Raw genomic sequence first — 17,810 nt, 5'->3', positions numbered from 1 at the left:
TAAGTACTGCTTTGTATGGTTATGTCATTTGGTTATACAATGAGATTTCTGTTGATGGGTATCTAGGTGGGGTTTTTTTCCCATTGTTTCAAGCAGTGTTTCAGTAAGCATTCTTGTGCATATCTCTTTGTACAGTTATGGGTTTCCTTGGAATAGATTCCTAGAAGTGGAATTGCTAGGTTAAATTATCACATGAAAACAATTTGACCCATGTTTCTTTGGTTAGGATTGAAATAAATGTGAGCTCTAGTGGCAAAGGAGGCTGTAAAAGACAGTTAAGTTCTGTTTGTGTGTGTGTGTGTATAAAAGAGTTCCTTTCCTTAATAGAATAAGTATATAATGATCACTTTAATATATATGTGTGTGTATATATATATATATATATATACACATATATATATATATCAGGTACCATTAAGCACTTTTAGGTACATCTGTTTCTGAATTTTCATAGTAACTCCCAAAGTTATTCTTCTAAGTTCACATTTTCTGTACTTTTCATTATACCACAACTGCCTTCCCATTCAGATACTTAAATAATTTCTTATAAAAGCTAAGTGGGAAGGAACTTGAGTTAACCAAGTTATGGTAAAGTAAGAACTAAAGGTGATATAAATAGGAAATTAACTGGACAAAGAATCAAAAGACTGGATTTGGTTCTATCTTTTTCTACTTTCTGGCTTTTTAGTTTTGGATAATTTCCTTTATAAAATGAGTCAATACCTGCCTTGTATATTTCATAAACTTGATCAGAAGGATCAAATGAGTTGAGTTTTTTTTTTTTTTGTAAAAGTATCTTTAAAATGGAATATATTATGTGCTTTTTGAAATACAAGGTTTTTGGTTTAGTCCTTTTTTTTAGCATGTGTTTTTGAAAATATTACAATGGTAAAGATACAGGCATTTTAATTTTGAACTTTAAAAGAACATTAAGGTAAAATATGACCTATCTGAACATCAGGTTTATAGTTTTTGATGGGTGTTTTTGAAAGTAGTGTTTAGTGGAACTGTTAATCCAGAGTTACTCTAGACTTCTGCTTGCGATAGGTTCTGAATGGACATTTTTGCCTCTTTTAGGTATTGAGCTATACTTGAAGTTTTCATGATTTTTCTGGTTTCTTTTCTTTTTCTTAGTCTGATCTGAAGTGTGTCCAGGATGCCAAAGGAGGTTCTTTCTACAGAGATCACTGCCCTGTGCTAGGTGAGTTGGCAGACTAGAGAAAATTACTAAATAATGGGTCAGAGTTCATGGAATCAGAAGAGCATTTAAATTGGGCTTTAAAAAAATTAGTTACCATTAAAGCTATTTAAAGAGATCCTCTTTTGGTTTTAAAGCATTTGTTCTTTTTTAATGATTTATTTAGACCATGAAAGAGTTGTTGTGTCTTGAAAATTGATATAGCATTTATAGGGCATACTATATTTGAAACTTTTGTCTTTTAACCATAAACTAACATTGTTGAAAATTTTGTGTTAGATTATCAGTGTTACATCTCTTACACTCTTGAGAATAGGATCTGATAATTTAATGCTTATAGTCTTCAGAATTTCTGTAAAATTCCTTTGAAAATGTAAGAATAGCTCCAAGATTAAGATAATATGATAAATATAATTTCATGTATCATTGAAATAAAGAAGAACAAGGAAACCAAAACTGCTTCTGTTTTATAGATTCGTCCATGTTGCCAAGTTGAACATTTACCACGTTCTTCTGATTAAGCCTTTAGTCTCTGAATGCTTTCCTTTCTCATATGAACTCTGTGTTCCTCTTTCCAAATCATTTAATTTGCCTTATTAGCAAAAAGTGCTGTTTTCTTGCAGCATACCTTAGTTTTTTTAAAAAAGGAGATTGTAGAAGAAATACTTATGGCTTTGATGAGATCATCATTTTCTCAGATCATTGTTTTCTCTTGCTTTCTGAAACTTTCTTGTTTTGTATCTTGCCTTTCCTAGAAAAGTGTAGAATCAACATACATATTTAGGATCTCCCAACATAATGTATTATGATCATGAATCCTTTATCCCAGAAGTAGCTTTGGAAATAATCTCAGAAATGAACTTTGAAATATTTTAAAATGCTCTGTAGGCAAAAATCACAAGAACATTTTGGTAAAAAATAATACTAAGCACTTCAGAGAAAAAAAATTCCAGGGTTCTCTTTCATATTCTTTAGTCATTTATCTTGGCTCTGATGGAGCAATAGTCAACAAGTCATCCAGGCAGAAAGGTGAATATTATCAGTGTCCAGAACTTTGTGTTCTGATAGAAGGTTGCCTAGTCTTCTATAGATTCTGCTCCTGTTCGGTCATGGTTATAAATTAAAAAGTTGTTTCTGTTTTGAGTCTGATACTTGTTTTCTTTCTTTTTTTAAAGCTCTCTTGTTCTAGAATTTGATACTCACAGTATATTCTCAAGACATTTTAAGATTAGGTGGTAACTAAAACTAAAATAACTGGGGCTTTTTCTTATTTAAAACAATGCGGTTGAATGTTGCTGCTGTGATTTTTCTTTTCCTTTGTCAACTCCCTCTGCAATTATAGGTGAGCAGAATGGCAACAGGAATCCTGGTGGATTGCAGATTGGTGACCTGGTCAATATAGATCTTGACCTAGAAATTGTACAGTCTTTGCAGCATGGTCATGGAGGATGGACTGATGGCATGTTTGAGACTTTAACTACAACTGGAACTGTCTGTGGCATTGATGAAGACCATGACATTGTCGTGCAGTATCCAAGTGGCAATAGGTTGGTGATATTTCTTAATTTTCAGTAATGGCAAGTGAAGATGGGAGAAAGAGCCTTAGAGAAAGCAAATAGTATGATATAACAAAGACTCCTTACAGCTAGCGCTTAGTAGATGAAAATTCAGAATATGTTGGTAAGGTGGAGGGAAACAAATAAGAACAGACGAGCGTGTGCTTGTGTGCGTGAGTGTGTATTTATATGAATATATTGATGATGCAATGTTCTGTACACTTTTTTCCGCTTCAGGGAGCGGGAAACATTATGTAAGTATTAGGTGCAAGTGTAGCTAAAAAGTTTTGTGCTCCTTTCGGACTATATCAGTCTACCCTGGATGGGAAGGATAACAGTACAATTCTCCTGACCCATATCTCCAGTGTAATCTCTTGGTACCACAGCTTTTCTTGCCACAGACACCTGCGCACACAGTAATCCCTGTCAGCAATACAGATTTGTGTGCACTTTCTCACTTCTGTAACTTTTGCATGCACCACTCCTTCTGTGCAGAATACCCTTTCCTCTTTTCTCCCTCTTTCTCTGGATTAACGCCTCTCTATAAATATTGAACTTTTATGCTTACCTCCTCTCTCCTTCCACCCTCCCTGGTATATGCCTACACTTGTCTATTTAGGTCTCTTATTATCCATTAAAATGGTTATTTATTTAATCTCTGAGTTTTGAGTTTCTTGGAGACTGGGCCTGTCCCTTTTATTTATTTGTCCGTAGGGGCCAAAATATAGCCACTTTATTAGTATGTTTACAGTATTTTAAAGAAAAAGTGATAAACTGAATAATTGTCAGAGCTTTATTACTGACATGTACATAAAGAAACTAACCCTGAGGTTCCTTAGGGGAGGCATTATATATGGAATAAGAATAATTAACATTAAGTTATGAACCGAATTATAGAATTAGCTCTAATTGTGTTCAAATCTTAAGGATACACATGATCATATCAAGAGGTACAGAAAAAGCATTTGACAAAATCCAAAATTCTTCGTGATAAAAATACTAAATTAGGAACAGAAGGGAACTTCTTCAGTTTGATAAAGGGCATTTATGAAAACCCCCCAGCTAACAGCATTCTTAATGGTACAGGACTGAATCTTTCCCTTTAAGATCAGAAACAAAGCAAGAATGTCTGCTCTTTCCACTTTTCCTCCATATTGTCCTAGAGGGTCTAGCTGGCACAGTTAGGCAAGGGAAGAAAAAAGAGGAAGAAGTAAGAGGAAGAAGTTTAGCCATCTCTGTTCACAGGTGACATGATCTTGTGTATAGAAAATTAAGGTATCCACAAAAAACATGTTAGAACTAACAAATGAGTTCAACAATAGTTGTAGGATACACGATCGGTATGGAAAAATCAGTCATATTTCTGTACATTAGCAATGAACAATTTGGAAACAAAATTAAGAAAACAATTTCATTTACAATAGCATCACAAAGAATAAAATACTTAAGCCCAAGAAGTATAAGATTTGTACACTGAAAGCTATAAAATCATTGTTGAAGGAAATTAAATATGACCCAAATAAACGGAAAGACATTTCACGTTTATGGGTGAGAAGATTTAATACTGTTTAGATGGTGTATTAGTTTTCTAGGGTTGCCATAACAAATTACCACAGAGTGGCTTAAAACAACAGAAATTCATTCTCTTACCATTCTGGAAGCTAGAAGTCCCAAATCAAGATGTTGGCAGAGTTGGATCCTTCTGGCGGCTGAGGGAGAATGTTTTCTGTGCCTCTCTCCCCACTCCTGGTGGTTGCCGGCAGTCCTTGGTGCTCCTTGGCTTATAGATGCATTACTCATTTCTCTGCCTCTGTCTTCACATGGTCTTGTTCCCTGTGATTCTGTGTCCCTCTGTCTTCATATGATCTTTTTTTTTTCCTGGATACAAATTTTATTTTAAAAAGCATTCAAATCAATCTCCGATTAGTCAAGTTCAGACAGTTCTAGGGAGATTATTTGATACTGAGAGCCACGTAAACAGTCCTTCAGCCCTCTATTTTATTTTTGTCAAGCCAACATTTGTAGTTTAGCCATCTGTAAGGAAAGAACCCTGACGAGACATAGAAGAAAGTTAATTGAGCTCATGGAAATTCTAAAATCTTTTATAATGAAAATGATCGAAAGATGATTTTACATGACCTTCTAAGGACACCAGTCATTGGATTTAGGGCCTACCCTAATCAAATGTGACCTCATTTTAACTTGATTACATCTGCAAAGACCCTGTTTCTAAATACGGTCACATTCAGAGGTGTTGGGGATTAGGATTTCAGCATATCTTTTAGGGGGAAATGATTCAGCCTTTAACAGATGACGGTGTTCCTTAAACTAATCGACAGATGCAGTGTAATCCCTGTTAAAATCCTGTTGCCTTTTTTACCGAAATTGGCAAACTGATTTTAAAATTCATATGGAAATTCAAGGGACCCAGAATTGCCAAAACAGTTTGAAAATGAAGAACAAAGTTGGAGGAGTCACACTTTCCAATTTCAAAATTTACCACAAAGCTACAGTAATCAATATAGTCTATTACTGATTTAAGAATTGACATGTAGACTGATGGAATAGAATTGAGAGTTCAAGAATAATCCCTTGCATTTATTTATCTTTTTTTTTGGAGAGGGAAGAAGTTAAGTTTATTTATTTACTTATTATTTCTAGTGCAGTTACCAAGAATTGAACCCAGGACCTCAGGCATGCTAAGCACACGTTCTACCACTGAGCTATACCTTCCCTCAGCCCTTGCATTTAAGTCAGTTGATTTTTGACAAAGCTTCAGCACAGTTCAATGGGGAAAGAATAGTCTTTTCAACAAATGGTGCTGACAGTATTTACAAATATTCAGTCATTATGGTGTGCATCTAATTTAATGTTCAGTAATGTTATATGTCCATTTTACAACAATTTTTTAAAAAGCTACAATTAAAAAAAAAACCAGACGGACAATGCTTAGTCAATTGGATATCAACATGCAAAAGAATGAAATGGGACCTTTGCTACATACTGTGTACAAATATTAAGTCAAAATGGATCACAGATCTAAATGCAAGAGCTAAAACTAAAAAACTCTTAGAACAAAATAGGAGTAAATCTTTGTGACCTTGGATTAGACAGTGGTTTTTTAGATATGACGCCCAAAGTAGAAGCAACCAAAGAAGTGAATAAATTAGACTTCATCAAAATTAAAAACTTTTGTGTTTCAAAGGAAACATCAAGAAAGTGAAGAGACAATCCATGGAATGGGAGGAAATATTTGCATATCATATCTCTGATTAGGGACTTATATCTAGAATATAGTATAAAGAACTCTTAAATTTCAACAATAAAAGATAACCTAACTGAAAAATAGGCAAAGGATTTGAATAGACATTTTCCCAAAGAATATATAGAGATAGCCAGTAAGCTTATTGCATCAGCCTGCTAGGGCTGCTGTGGAAGCCTAATCTGGGTGGCTTAAACAACAGGAGTTTGTTTTTTTTACAGCTCTGGAGGCTGGAAGTCCAAGATGAAGGTTCCATCAGGGTTGGTTTCTGGTGAGACCTCTTACTGGGTTGTAGAGGACTGCCTTTTCATTGTCCTCGCATGGCATGCCCCCTTTATGACTGCATTTAATGTTACTTACCTCCCTAAAAGGCCTATCTCCAAATATAGTCACATTAGGAGCTATAGAGTTTTAACATACGAAATTTGGAGGGACACAGTTCATTCTGTATCATCCATGAAGAGATGCTAGACATTATTAGTTATTAGGGAAATGCAATTCAAAACCACAGTGAGATACCACTTCACTAGAATACTAGAATGGCTAGGATAACAAGGCAGGGTAATTACAGGTGTTGCTGAGGGTATAGAGAAATTAGAACCAAACCCTCACACATTGATGGGAAGTATGTGACGTGATCAGATGTTTGGAAAACAGTTTGGTAATTCCTCAAAATGTTAAATATGGAGTTACCATATGATCCAGCATATCCACTCCTAGATTTATACCCAAGAGAATTAAAACATGTGCACGCACAAAGATCTGTACATGAATGTTTGTAGAAGCATTATTCATAATAACCAAAATGTGGAAATAACCCAAATGTCTTATCAACTGATGAGTGGATAAACAAGATGTGCTATATCTGTGCAGTGGAATATTTTATTTGGCCATAAAAAGGGATGAAGTGCTGACATATGCTGCAACATGGGTAAATCTTGAAAACATTATGTTGAGTGAAAGAAGTCAGGCACAAAAGGTCGCATATTATCTGATTTTATTTTATAAAATGTCCAGAATAGGGAAATCCATAGAAACAAAGTACATTACTGGTTGTTAGGGTTAGGGAGAGAAGGGTGAATTCAGAGTGACTGCTAATCATTATGGGAGTATCTTTTTGTGGTGATGAAAATGAAATTAGATAGTGGTGGTTGGTTATACAACTGAATATAATAGAACCACTGAATTACACACTTTACATTGTATGGTATGTGAATTATATCTCAATAAAGTTCTTAATTAAAAAAAGGAAAAAATTCTTGACATAATTTAAGTTCAGATTACCATGTACTAACACATTTTGTCTTAAATAGTATCTTGTTTGTAAATGTTAAATTAACACAGATTAGGATTATTACTTGCAGAATTCTTCCTTGGTCAGATTCTTTCTCTGGTGTTATTAGTAATGTTCTAGAAAACAATCTTTTATTCATCAACAGTTTATTAAGTACTTATCCTGTATTAGGCCCTATGATTAGTGTTAGAATTACAAAGGTAATTAAGACATGGTCTTCTGCTTTGAAGGATTGGCCTTTTTAATTTGTGTAGACAAAGTCAGAAATAGCCATATTAAGATGTTTTCAGTAATTATGATAGATGAGTATTCAGGCTATTCTGAAGGTCCAAAGAAGAATGGTCATTTCAAATGATAGAAAACTTAAGAGAGAAAATTATATTAAGTTTGAAAGACTAGGTTTCCACTTGGGCAGGGAAGCACTGTAGGCAGAGGGAACAACTTGAGTAAGGTACTACGTAGGTCTAGCAAATTTTGGGACGTTGGGAGTGAGGTAAGGGGCACTGTGACTGATAAGACTGAAAAGAAAACTTTGAGTGTCTGATTTTTATTCGTAACTGATCAGAGAGGCACTTCTTTCTCTATGTGGTTGTTTTAGAAAGGAAAGTTTGCTTACATAGTTATAGGAATTTAGTAAGCAGGTTTTTGTATGGTGTGACCTCTCAGAGCCTTTTATATGCTAATGACCATTAGAATAAAAAGAGGAGAGTATAATCTGCCACGCTGTAAAAGCTTATTTGACTAGGGAACCTTTTTTTCTTGGAGTGCCATGTGGGACTAGGGGAAATGAGTTATTCTCTGTAGTACAGCTATTTGATGGACTATTAAGTAGTCCCTCAATAAAATCATGGTTATGAAGATAGTAGCAGCATAGAAAAATGCTTGTGTATAGGAAGGAAGAAATCAGAGTCCAAATTTGTTTGGTACTTTGATTACAATAATCATGTAAAATACCTATACATGACAAATTAAAACTAGATAATATTTTTATTCATGAGGTTGGCAATGGTATGGGGAAATAGTATACTCTTGGTAAAGCAGTTTGGCTCTATCAGAATGGTAAACAAATATATACTTTGGTTACTGACACCCATGTGCACAAAGATGTACATATAGGGATGTTCTTTATAGTATTGTTCATAATAACAGTAATAACTTGAAAATACTTTAAATAGTAGTCAATATGAGAATGGTTAAGTGCATTTGTGTATATCGATGTTATGCAATACTCTGTAGCTATTAAAATAGATCTGTGTCTGTCACATTGTAAAATAAATCTTCCAGGATGAATTCCCTGAGAAGTCACAGCATTGTGTGTGTGTGTGTGTGTATATATATGTGTGTGTGTGTGTGTGTGTGTGTGTATAATGATCCCATTTGTGGGAAGAAAGGTCTCTCTTATAACTATTATTCAGCATAATGATAGAAGATCTGTAAGGCTATGCAATAGAGTATTAACTGTGGTGTCTAGTCCAGGAGGGGAATAGTGATCCAGGTGTGTTTGTGTGAAATGGATGTTTCTGAAATGCTTTAATTTTTAACAATGAGTGTGTATTAATTTTGTAACAATTTTTTAATACATGCAGGTGAGGATAAATCTAGACAGAAGTATATCGGAGTGGTGAGATTATGGATGACTTTCCCCCCAAATTTGTATAATAAAATTATAAAAAGAAATACGAATCAATCAGGATGTAATTGCAAAGAATTACTTTACAATTTTGATATTTAACATGGCTTTTCTCCCCGCAGTGGTTAGCTATGTTAGAATGTTGTGCTAAAATTAAGTAAACTTACTCATTTTGAATGTTGGCTTTGATTTTTAGGTGGACTTTCAATCCTGCTGTTCTCACTAAAGCGAACATTGTCCGAAGTGGGGATGCTGCTCAGGGTGCAGAAGGAGGCACCTCGCAGTTTCAAGTGGGTGATCTGGTGCAAGTTTGTTATGATCTGGAGAGAATTAAACTTCTGCAAAGAGGACACGGAGAATGGGCTGAAGCTATGCTCCCAGTAAGTATGTGTAAAATAGTTTGGGACTAAGAATTACTCCATGCTTATGTGGTTTGTAAAAGTTTTAAAAACTTTAATTTTAGAAATTAAATTAGCATGATCCTTTGATAATTGTACTCTTCATTGGCAACTTGGCGTACTGTATGCCTTTTATTTTCTAACTTATTCCAATTAGATTAGCCTGGAAAGGTCCAAAAAGGGCTACAGTTTACACTTTTTGATAGAGTTGTTGGAGAATGTAACATTGGTGTGAGGCAAAGAGACTGCCTGATACTTCACCCCAGAATGAGAGTCAAGTGCTCATCCGGGTACCAGCAGTGCTGGACCACTGCTGCTTTCTTTACTTGGGGGCCTGCCTCTAAAACATTTTTCATCAAATGTTCAGCAACAACAAAATGATTTGTTTGTTGTGCCCTCTTTTCATGCACCCTCTCTTTCTCCACCTTCCCTTGCTCTGTCCTCCTGTCCCCTTCCTTCTGTACTACCTGTTCCATCATGTTCTCCCCCATACTGCCTTGCCCTGTATCCTCTTTCCTTCCACCTTGCTACATCCTCCTCTTCAGCCCTTCACTTTGCCCACTCCCTGCTCCTTTCCAGTCCAGTCTCAAATCTTGTCTTTTCCTGTTCCTCCAAGTCCCAGCCCATTAGGTACTACCTCCTTCCTGTCCCATGTACCTCCCCTCCTGCCTCTTTATATTCTAAACCCCCACCCCCACCCCCAGTGTGTTATCCAGTTCCCTGGCCTGGTAAACATCTCTTTCTCTTCCTGTCCAGCCCCAACTTCTGCCCATTTGCCCTCTGCCCCCCTCCCATCCTGTCCAGTCCCCCTTCCCTGTCCTTGATCTTGTTCTGTCCCTTCATCAGTCCATTCTTCCTTCCTGCCTTAGTCCTTCAGCAGATGTTTTAGCACACCAGTGTGCTGGTTAGCCTTCAGGAATATAATAGTGAACACAACAGAAAAAAAAATTTCTATTGTTATGGTGCTTTCATTCAAAGACATTTCATAGTCTGCACATGCTGCTGATGTTATTTTTTATTGCTTTAGTTAGGTATTGAGTAAGTGATAGTTGTATATGTTTTTCAGGACAATATTTTAGAATCTTTATTTTTCTCCCCAAAGTTTTAAGTTCTATATAATCCCTTTTTGTGTTGTTTGCTTTTTTATACTACAGTTGGTTAAAAAATGTGTTGATATACTTCAGACCTCATTATGGTATGGTGTTAGTTAAAATGTCATCTTTTTGACATGTTTTATGGGAGCTACATATACTATTTTAAGACTTTTTTCTGGTCAAGATGTTTTTGTTTTCCCTCTTAGCAGTGATACCTTGTAGCATCTTCCATCTGTTGAGTGCCCAGTTCTTCTAAGCACTGTGCTGAAAGATCTGTATGTACATGTGCACCACATGCTACATATATGTATACACATATTATACAGATACGTACAGACTTTGTTTGTCTTAGGAATATTATAACTAGGTATATGGTAGTATGCCATCCTTATTTTAAAGTTGAGGAAATCAGAGCTAAGATAGTGAACTGGAATTTGAACCCAGATCTGTGTAGCTTCAAAGCCTGTTTCCCATATTAAGCTGCTGCATAAGCAAAACCTCTAGATAATTTCTAACGGGCAGTTCTGGGATTCTAGTGGTGATGTAGATTTGAGTCTTCTCAAATCATCTTGATAAAAACAGTCAACAAGTAGATTAGCATAACCAAATAAGCCACAAACATCTGTAAGAAAGCCACGTGACAGAATCGTCTTTTGAACCCTAAAATGTGAGTGAGTAGAGATAAGCCATTGACAGCTAGTGGGTCTGTGTCTGTCTGTATGGCAACAGAAAGGAGTAATGGAGCATCAGATGGACCTGAGAACAGGGGAACTCCAAAGCAGCTAATGAGTATTATTGGCTATTGTGGTAGATTAATGTGTTGACAATGGCTGAACCTGGGAGGGCTCTTCTAGACTCCACTTTGGGATGAGAACAATAGGTCCATGCTAATGTCTGAAGGGACTGGAGTAGTAGCCTGGGGCTATAAACCCTCAAAACTAACCAGTCAGATCTCCCTTCCAGGGCAGAGCCCACAATTGAGGGTAGAGACAATAGGGACAAAGGAAAGAGTAAATCCAGGTAAAAATTGGAAGGGATCATGGTTGAATCCCCGTACACAGTTAAAAGTGTTAAAAGTTAGAAAAAAGTTTAAAAAAATTTAAGAAAACTTTAAAAAAATTTTAAAAATTTAAAAATTAAAAAAAGTTTAAAAAATTGAAGTATTAAAAGTGTTCATATATAGAAATGGAATATGATAAAGGGGACAGAGGTAGAAAGGAGACATCTCTGAATATGTCTTGTTTTGTAGATTTGATTTGAAATTGCTTTTATTTTTATACAATTAGAAAACTGAATTCAAAAAAGAAATTCCTCAAAGTAGAGAATAAAATGAAACAAATGAACCTAAATGTGTTTCCTGTTGGCATAACCATACAGAGAGGAAATTCCAAGTGATTTCTAAACATAGGAATTTGTCTAAATATCCTTTTAGGACTTTGCCATTCAGAACTGCATGAAAAAAGCATTTAATAATTTTCAGCAATGTATTATATGTGATAGTGTTGATATTGTTATTCTGAGATTGTTGTGTGTGTAATATGACAAAAAAACCCAAATGAGTAGGTCAAAAGAGAAAGCAAGTTAAAGAGCTCCTCTGTGTTAGGGAACAGATATTATCCCTGTTCTTCACCAGTTTTCTCCTGTTTTGGGCTATTCTGTTGTGCATAGGAGAATGGGTTTTGGACCTGAGTTTGAAATGGGTTAATAATATTACACAACTTTCATGGTTTTGCATATTAGGTGAGTCGATACATATAAAGGTCTTAGAACAGTATCCACCATGTGGTTAGAGCTGCTGCTGTTCTGTGCCTAATCGCCCTTCTTATTTCATATATTTAATAAGCATGTTATTTCTGCTTATTTCTGTTTTGAAGTCAGGCTTGATTCCACAAAGGATTTAAACATAGATGTAAGCTTTGAGCCCTTTTTGGTTTAAATTGGTTTTTTTTAGAAGTCAGATTTTATTTTTTAGGCTAGATTGATGGTTTGGGGCTACTTGAGTTCCAAATTCTCAAAAAGTATCTTACGAGGTTAAAAAAGAAGGGTTGAATATCCAAAAGTAAGATTTTGTGAACTTTTATGCATAAGATAGTCATGATTGTTTTAGTATTCTTGTGAAAGTGTAGTGCTTTTATTTATTAAAACATTTTTAAAGATACAGCTTGAAGTTTGTAACTAATAAATAACCCATTTGAATATGATTATCCTTCAAAGTTTCTTTATTAGGAATGAAGTAAAATCAATACTTTAAACATGTAAAAATTGGTGATTGATTTTTATGGCATGTACTTTAGACTTGGAAACATGAATCTAATTTTTTTAAGACTTTAGGTAAAGTTGGCCGAGTACAACAGATTTATTCAGACAGTGATTTAAAGGTGGAAGTTTGTGGAACATCTTGGACATACAATCCAGCAGCAGTTTCCAAGGTGGCATCTGCAGGATCAGCCATTAGCAATGCATCTGGTGGTATGTTTTGTTTTGTGTTTCATGTGGTGTACATGAGAATCTCTCCTAATTCCCCAATTCTCATATGCAAATAATGCTGTATGTGTTCTTGGTTTTCTCCCAGATCACATAACCTCACTTAAATATTATCTACATTTTTAACTTTCACTAAATGTGTTTTTTTTTATCTTTTTTTTTTTTTTTCTCATATTATGAACAACCTTTGTTCTGGCTGAGGTATGCCCTGGAAAAGTTCCATAAGTAGGTACTTTTTCTTGGATATATTCAGAGCTTCTCCACATCAGATCTGAGATACCTGCAATTCAAGTGTTCTACTCTTTCGTCAGAATTTTTGTTTTCTGCCAAAGAACCGTCATGGTCTTAGACAGCTTTATTTTCTTTTCATTTCCAACATTATTGCTAGCAGATGGCTTTCTTTCTGGATATTTTCACATATCAGCCATATTTTTTCTCTTGTTATTTAATGTGTTATTATACATGCCTGTGTTGACATGTGAGTATGCTGGATGCTTGGGTAGACTCCTGCCTTAAGTCTTTCCTTCTTATGCTTTAGTTTCATATACACACTCAGTTCATTGTACAACAAATTACAAGTTACTGTATGTATATTATTGTCATCCAGAAAAGAAGATACAATCATCACTGTGAACAGTAAAAAAGCAAAGGAAAACATTGGGTGACCTCCAATTTTAATCTGTACAGCTTTCTACATCCTCTGTTTCTGTCTCTTCTTTCCTGCTGTAATTTGCTCATGTGTTTGAAGTTTAAATCATGTGATGTTTATTTTTACCTTGAGGTTAAATGGTATCACAGGAGGCTGAATATATATAAATAGAAAGAGTGAAGGATGGTTAATATCCTTCTCTCAAATAATGTGGATTTGTTGTTGGTGTTCTGCCCCACTTTATGACTTCTTTGCTTTCCAATAAGTAGATCCAAGAGTTAAGGAATAGAACTGGATAGATTCTCTACTAATAAATGTTATTTAGAAGGAAAAAAAAATCTTATGAAAGAGTTTATATAAGCATCCCTGGTTCGTTCTTGTTTTTGTCAAGACCAATCAATTGGCACCTTTGAAGTATGTTATTAACACTTTTAGAGATCCGTTTTTAGATGAAAATTGGTTTGTCCCTAAAATATTTTTTCCAGCTATTACAGAGATTATATTGCTTTTGAATCATAATTATTGATCTGTTGATCTATTCTAAGATCTGTAGCATTGAGCTCCTGAGGGACAGTATGGTATGCTTAAGGCCAGAATGGAAATTTGTATTACTATGGTACTCCCATTAGAGTGTGTTCATTTGTAATATCTTTGGTATGACACCTAATACTGAAATTATAATTTGTATGTAATTCTCTTCTTTTTCTGAAATTTTAACTTGAAATGCATGAGTTGGAGTAAACTGGGAATACTTATGGGCTTGAATTTGATGCAGCTGTGTATGGTAGTAATTATATAACTTGCATGGGTAATATCTGTAGCATAGTACAAAAATAATGATAGAAATAATAAAAAAGGAAGAGTATATATTATAGGCATATGGGTGTTGCTTGTCTTTTCATAGTTAAGGTTTGAGATCCTCCTATATTAGCAGCTTTATTTGATGCTTTACAGAAAGACTCTCCCAACTCTTGAAGAAATTATTTGAAACCCAAGAATCTGGTGACCTCAATGAAGAATTAGTTAAGGCTGCTGCCAATGGAGATGTTGCTAAAGTGGAAGATTTGCTAAAAAGACCAGATGTGGATGTGAGCATTTTAAAAATTATTTTGAAGTATACACAAAAGTAGAATAGTACAACGAACCTTATACTTCAGCAGTTACTAAGATTTTGCCGCATGTACTTTATCGATTACTTCTTCTTTGTTTTTGAGGTATTTTAAAGAAGACACCAGACATTATTTCTTCAGTGTGCATTTCTAAAAGATATTGACATTTTCTTATTTTAACACTGACTGTTTTTATTTTATGATTGACAGAATTTACTTTTAGGTGTTTAAGTAGTTAGTGTCCTTTTGGGAAATTCAGTGAAATTTTCTCATGTGTCATCTTATTATGTTTTAAAAATATATCTTAGTAAATTTTATAAGTAGTTTTCTATTCCTCTTTCAAAACATTTAATCTAAACTTTTCACTACCTGTCCCTGTGAAAGTTGATAGTTTCATAATTTATAATACAGGTGAATTAGCGGTCATTCATTTTGTACATCTTGATAGTTTATTTTGTAATTCTGCCATTCACATAAGCCAATGGTTCAAAATTTAAATTTTGTTCTCTCTTAGTTGCTCATTGGCTTTGCCATTACAACTGTTCTGGCACCGATATGATATCAGTGCTGGCCAAGAGATTGTAGGATGTATGTCAGTTTGGGTCTTTGTCACTGTGTAGTGAGGGCTTTTGTTGCCACATCTTTTGTACGTGAATATGCCAGACAGTCTGACGAAGATAAGATCTGTAATTGTAAGATACAAACATCTTATTCCTATGAGCTCGTGTGGCAGTTTAGGTTTATTAGAGATCAGCTGCAGCAGCATAACACAGTGGTTTTTTCATTAGTTGTGAGCTACATCACGAAGAATTTGTTTCAGATATTCAAAGTACCAAATGTTTTTTGTGTTTGGAAGGTAGAATCAGACTTCTTTTATATTCAGTCAAGCAGATTTGCATTTTATTATATATGCTTAATTTTTTTCTTCATGTAATAACTAATTTAGTTGTTTTTTAGGATCATACATTCTAAAAATTTAAAGAGAAAAATAGTTCTATAAAATTTATTATGAAAAACAACATCTTCTCAATCTTATTTTCCTGTTCTTCAGAGGCAACTATTTTTGCCTCTTACAGCTGATTTTCCTCACATATTTACTTTCATATCTTTCAGTAATATACTTCAAATGTTATTTCTTGATTTTTATGTTCTATGAGTTATCTTTTGATACTTCTCTGTGAAGGTGAGGATTTGGCTTTCTTTCGCCACCTCCAGCCCATCCTCACCACACACATACACACCTCTTGCAGATTCTTAATGTAATATTGTATTGTAATTTTGTTAAGATTAGAATTAATTGTGCATGTTATTATTTAAATAACATTCATACCTGAGCTGGGGAAGATACTAAATTTTGTTTTCTTACACAACTTTTTTTTCCTTGGTGTTCCTAATTGTTCTTTTTTAAAAAATTGAAATGTAATTTACATACAGTGAAATGCGTGGATCAGTCAGTTTTGATAGATGCATATGTCCATGTAATCGACAGTCCAGTTAAGATGTAGAGCATTTCCTTCATTCCAGAGATTTCACTTGTAGTTTTTCCCAGTCACTCTCTCTTAACCTCAAGACATAATCTAAAAATTTTTTTCATTTGTTAGTAATCCATACCATAATTAATTCTTCTCCAGCATTCTCTCTATTTTGTAATTTCTCAAGACATTCAGGCATATCAGGTATGTATTCATTTCATTTTCTAAGAGAGATTTCTCTCAGTGCCTTCTGACATGTTCCATCTGGACAGGTTGCCCTCTACATATGGTGCCCAGTGTCTCTCACCCATCATCCTGGAGGTTCCCTTCCCCTCCTGTGTTGAATTTCTTGTTTTCTGTATCTTCTGTCCTCCTGTTTCCATGGTTACTCTCTCTTTTTTGAAGTAGTCTTCAGTAGCTTCTTCAGAAGAAGGGTGCATGGGGAATAGACCTTTAATATATATATATATTTTTTTTGGTAACCTTACAATTAAATTTTACATAGGAATAGAATTCAAGGTTAGATGCCATTTTCCTTCAGAATAATCCCATTTGTTTCCAGCATTTAGAATTGCTGTTGAGGAGATTTATTAAGCCTTTCTGATTCCTGATCCTGCCTGTGAGCTGTTTTTTCTATCAAGCATGAAGATCTTTTTTTTCCACCAGTGTCTGAATTTGCACAGGTTGTGCCTTGATGTGGGTCTGTTTTCATCCTTTGCTTTTAATGTTTGATCTTTTTATTCTGGAAATCATATCTTTCATATCTGGAAATTTTTGATAATTTTTAATTTTAGATTTTAGTTTTAGAGCAGTTTTAGGTTTTATAAACTAAAGTTGAGAGAGGTACAGAGATTTCCCACGTATTCCTGATTACTGTAGCTTTGTAGTTAAGTCTTAGAGTCAGGTAGTGTCAGTCCTCCAGCTTTGTTCTTCTTCTTCAATATTGAGTTGGCTATTCTGGGTCTTTTTGCCTTTCCATATAATCTTTAGAATCACTTTGTCGGTATCCGTAAGATAACTTGCTGGGATTTTGCTAGGGATTGCATTGAAACTGTAGATATGATGGGAAGAACTGACATCTTGACAATATTGAGTCTTTCTATCGATGAACATGGAGTATCCATTTATTTAGTTCCTTGATTTGATTCATCAGAGTTTTGTTGTTTTCCTCATGTAGAACTTATACATATTTTGTTAAATTTATACCTGTGTTTAATTTTTTTGGGTGGTAATGTAAATGGTATTGTGTTTTTACTTGCATTTCCTTGATTATTAGTAATGTTGAGCATCTTTTTATGTACCAATTGGCCATCTGTATGTCTTCTTTGGAAAAATGTCCATTCAGCAACTCTGCCCATTTTTTAATCGAATTTTTTTTTTTTTGCTGTTGAGTTATATGAATTCTTTATATATTTTGGATATTAACTCCTTATCAGATATATGATTTGCACATAAATTCTCCTATTCAGTAGGTTGCCTTTTCATCTTGTTGGTGATTTCTTTTGCTGTGCTGTGATAGTGTTTTTAGTTTCATATCCTACTTGTTTGTTAGCATATAGGAATGCAATTGACATTTATGTGTTAATCTTGTATCCTGCAACCTTTTTATAATTGCTTATTAGTTCCAGGAGGTTTTTTGATCCATTCTTTTGGATTTTCCACAT

General features: G+C 34.6%; 1 protein-coding gene across 1 annotated transcript in view; it reads left to right on the top strand.

Moving 5' to 3' along the window:
- Nucleotides 1–17,810, top strand: part of MIB1 (MIB E3 ubiquitin protein ligase 1) — a 91,017-nt gene that overhangs the window by 22,180 nt on the left and 51,027 nt on the right. Inside the window, exons 5-9 of the mRNA XM_010976836.3 lie at nucleotides 1,135–1,201; nucleotides 2,541–2,745; nucleotides 9,137–9,320; nucleotides 12,757–12,901; nucleotides 14,520–14,653. Of these exons, the coding sequence (XP_010975138.1) occupies nucleotides 1,135–1,201; nucleotides 2,541–2,745; nucleotides 9,137–9,320; nucleotides 12,757–12,901; nucleotides 14,520–14,653 (735 nt within the window). The remainder of the gene's footprint in view (nucleotides 1–1,134; nucleotides 1,202–2,540; nucleotides 2,746–9,136; nucleotides 9,321–12,756; nucleotides 12,902–14,519; nucleotides 14,654–17,810) is intronic.

The sequence above is a fragment of the Camelus dromedarius genome, chromosome 32, assembly GCF_036321535.1.
Source record: "Camelus dromedarius isolate mCamDro1 chromosome 32, mCamDro1.pat, whole genome shotgun sequence".
Classification (NCBI taxonomy): domain Eukaryota; kingdom Metazoa; phylum Chordata; class Mammalia; order Artiodactyla; family Camelidae; genus Camelus; species Camelus dromedarius.
Note: the sequence above shows the minus strand (reverse complement) of the source record. Positions and strands in the feature narration are given on the sequence as shown.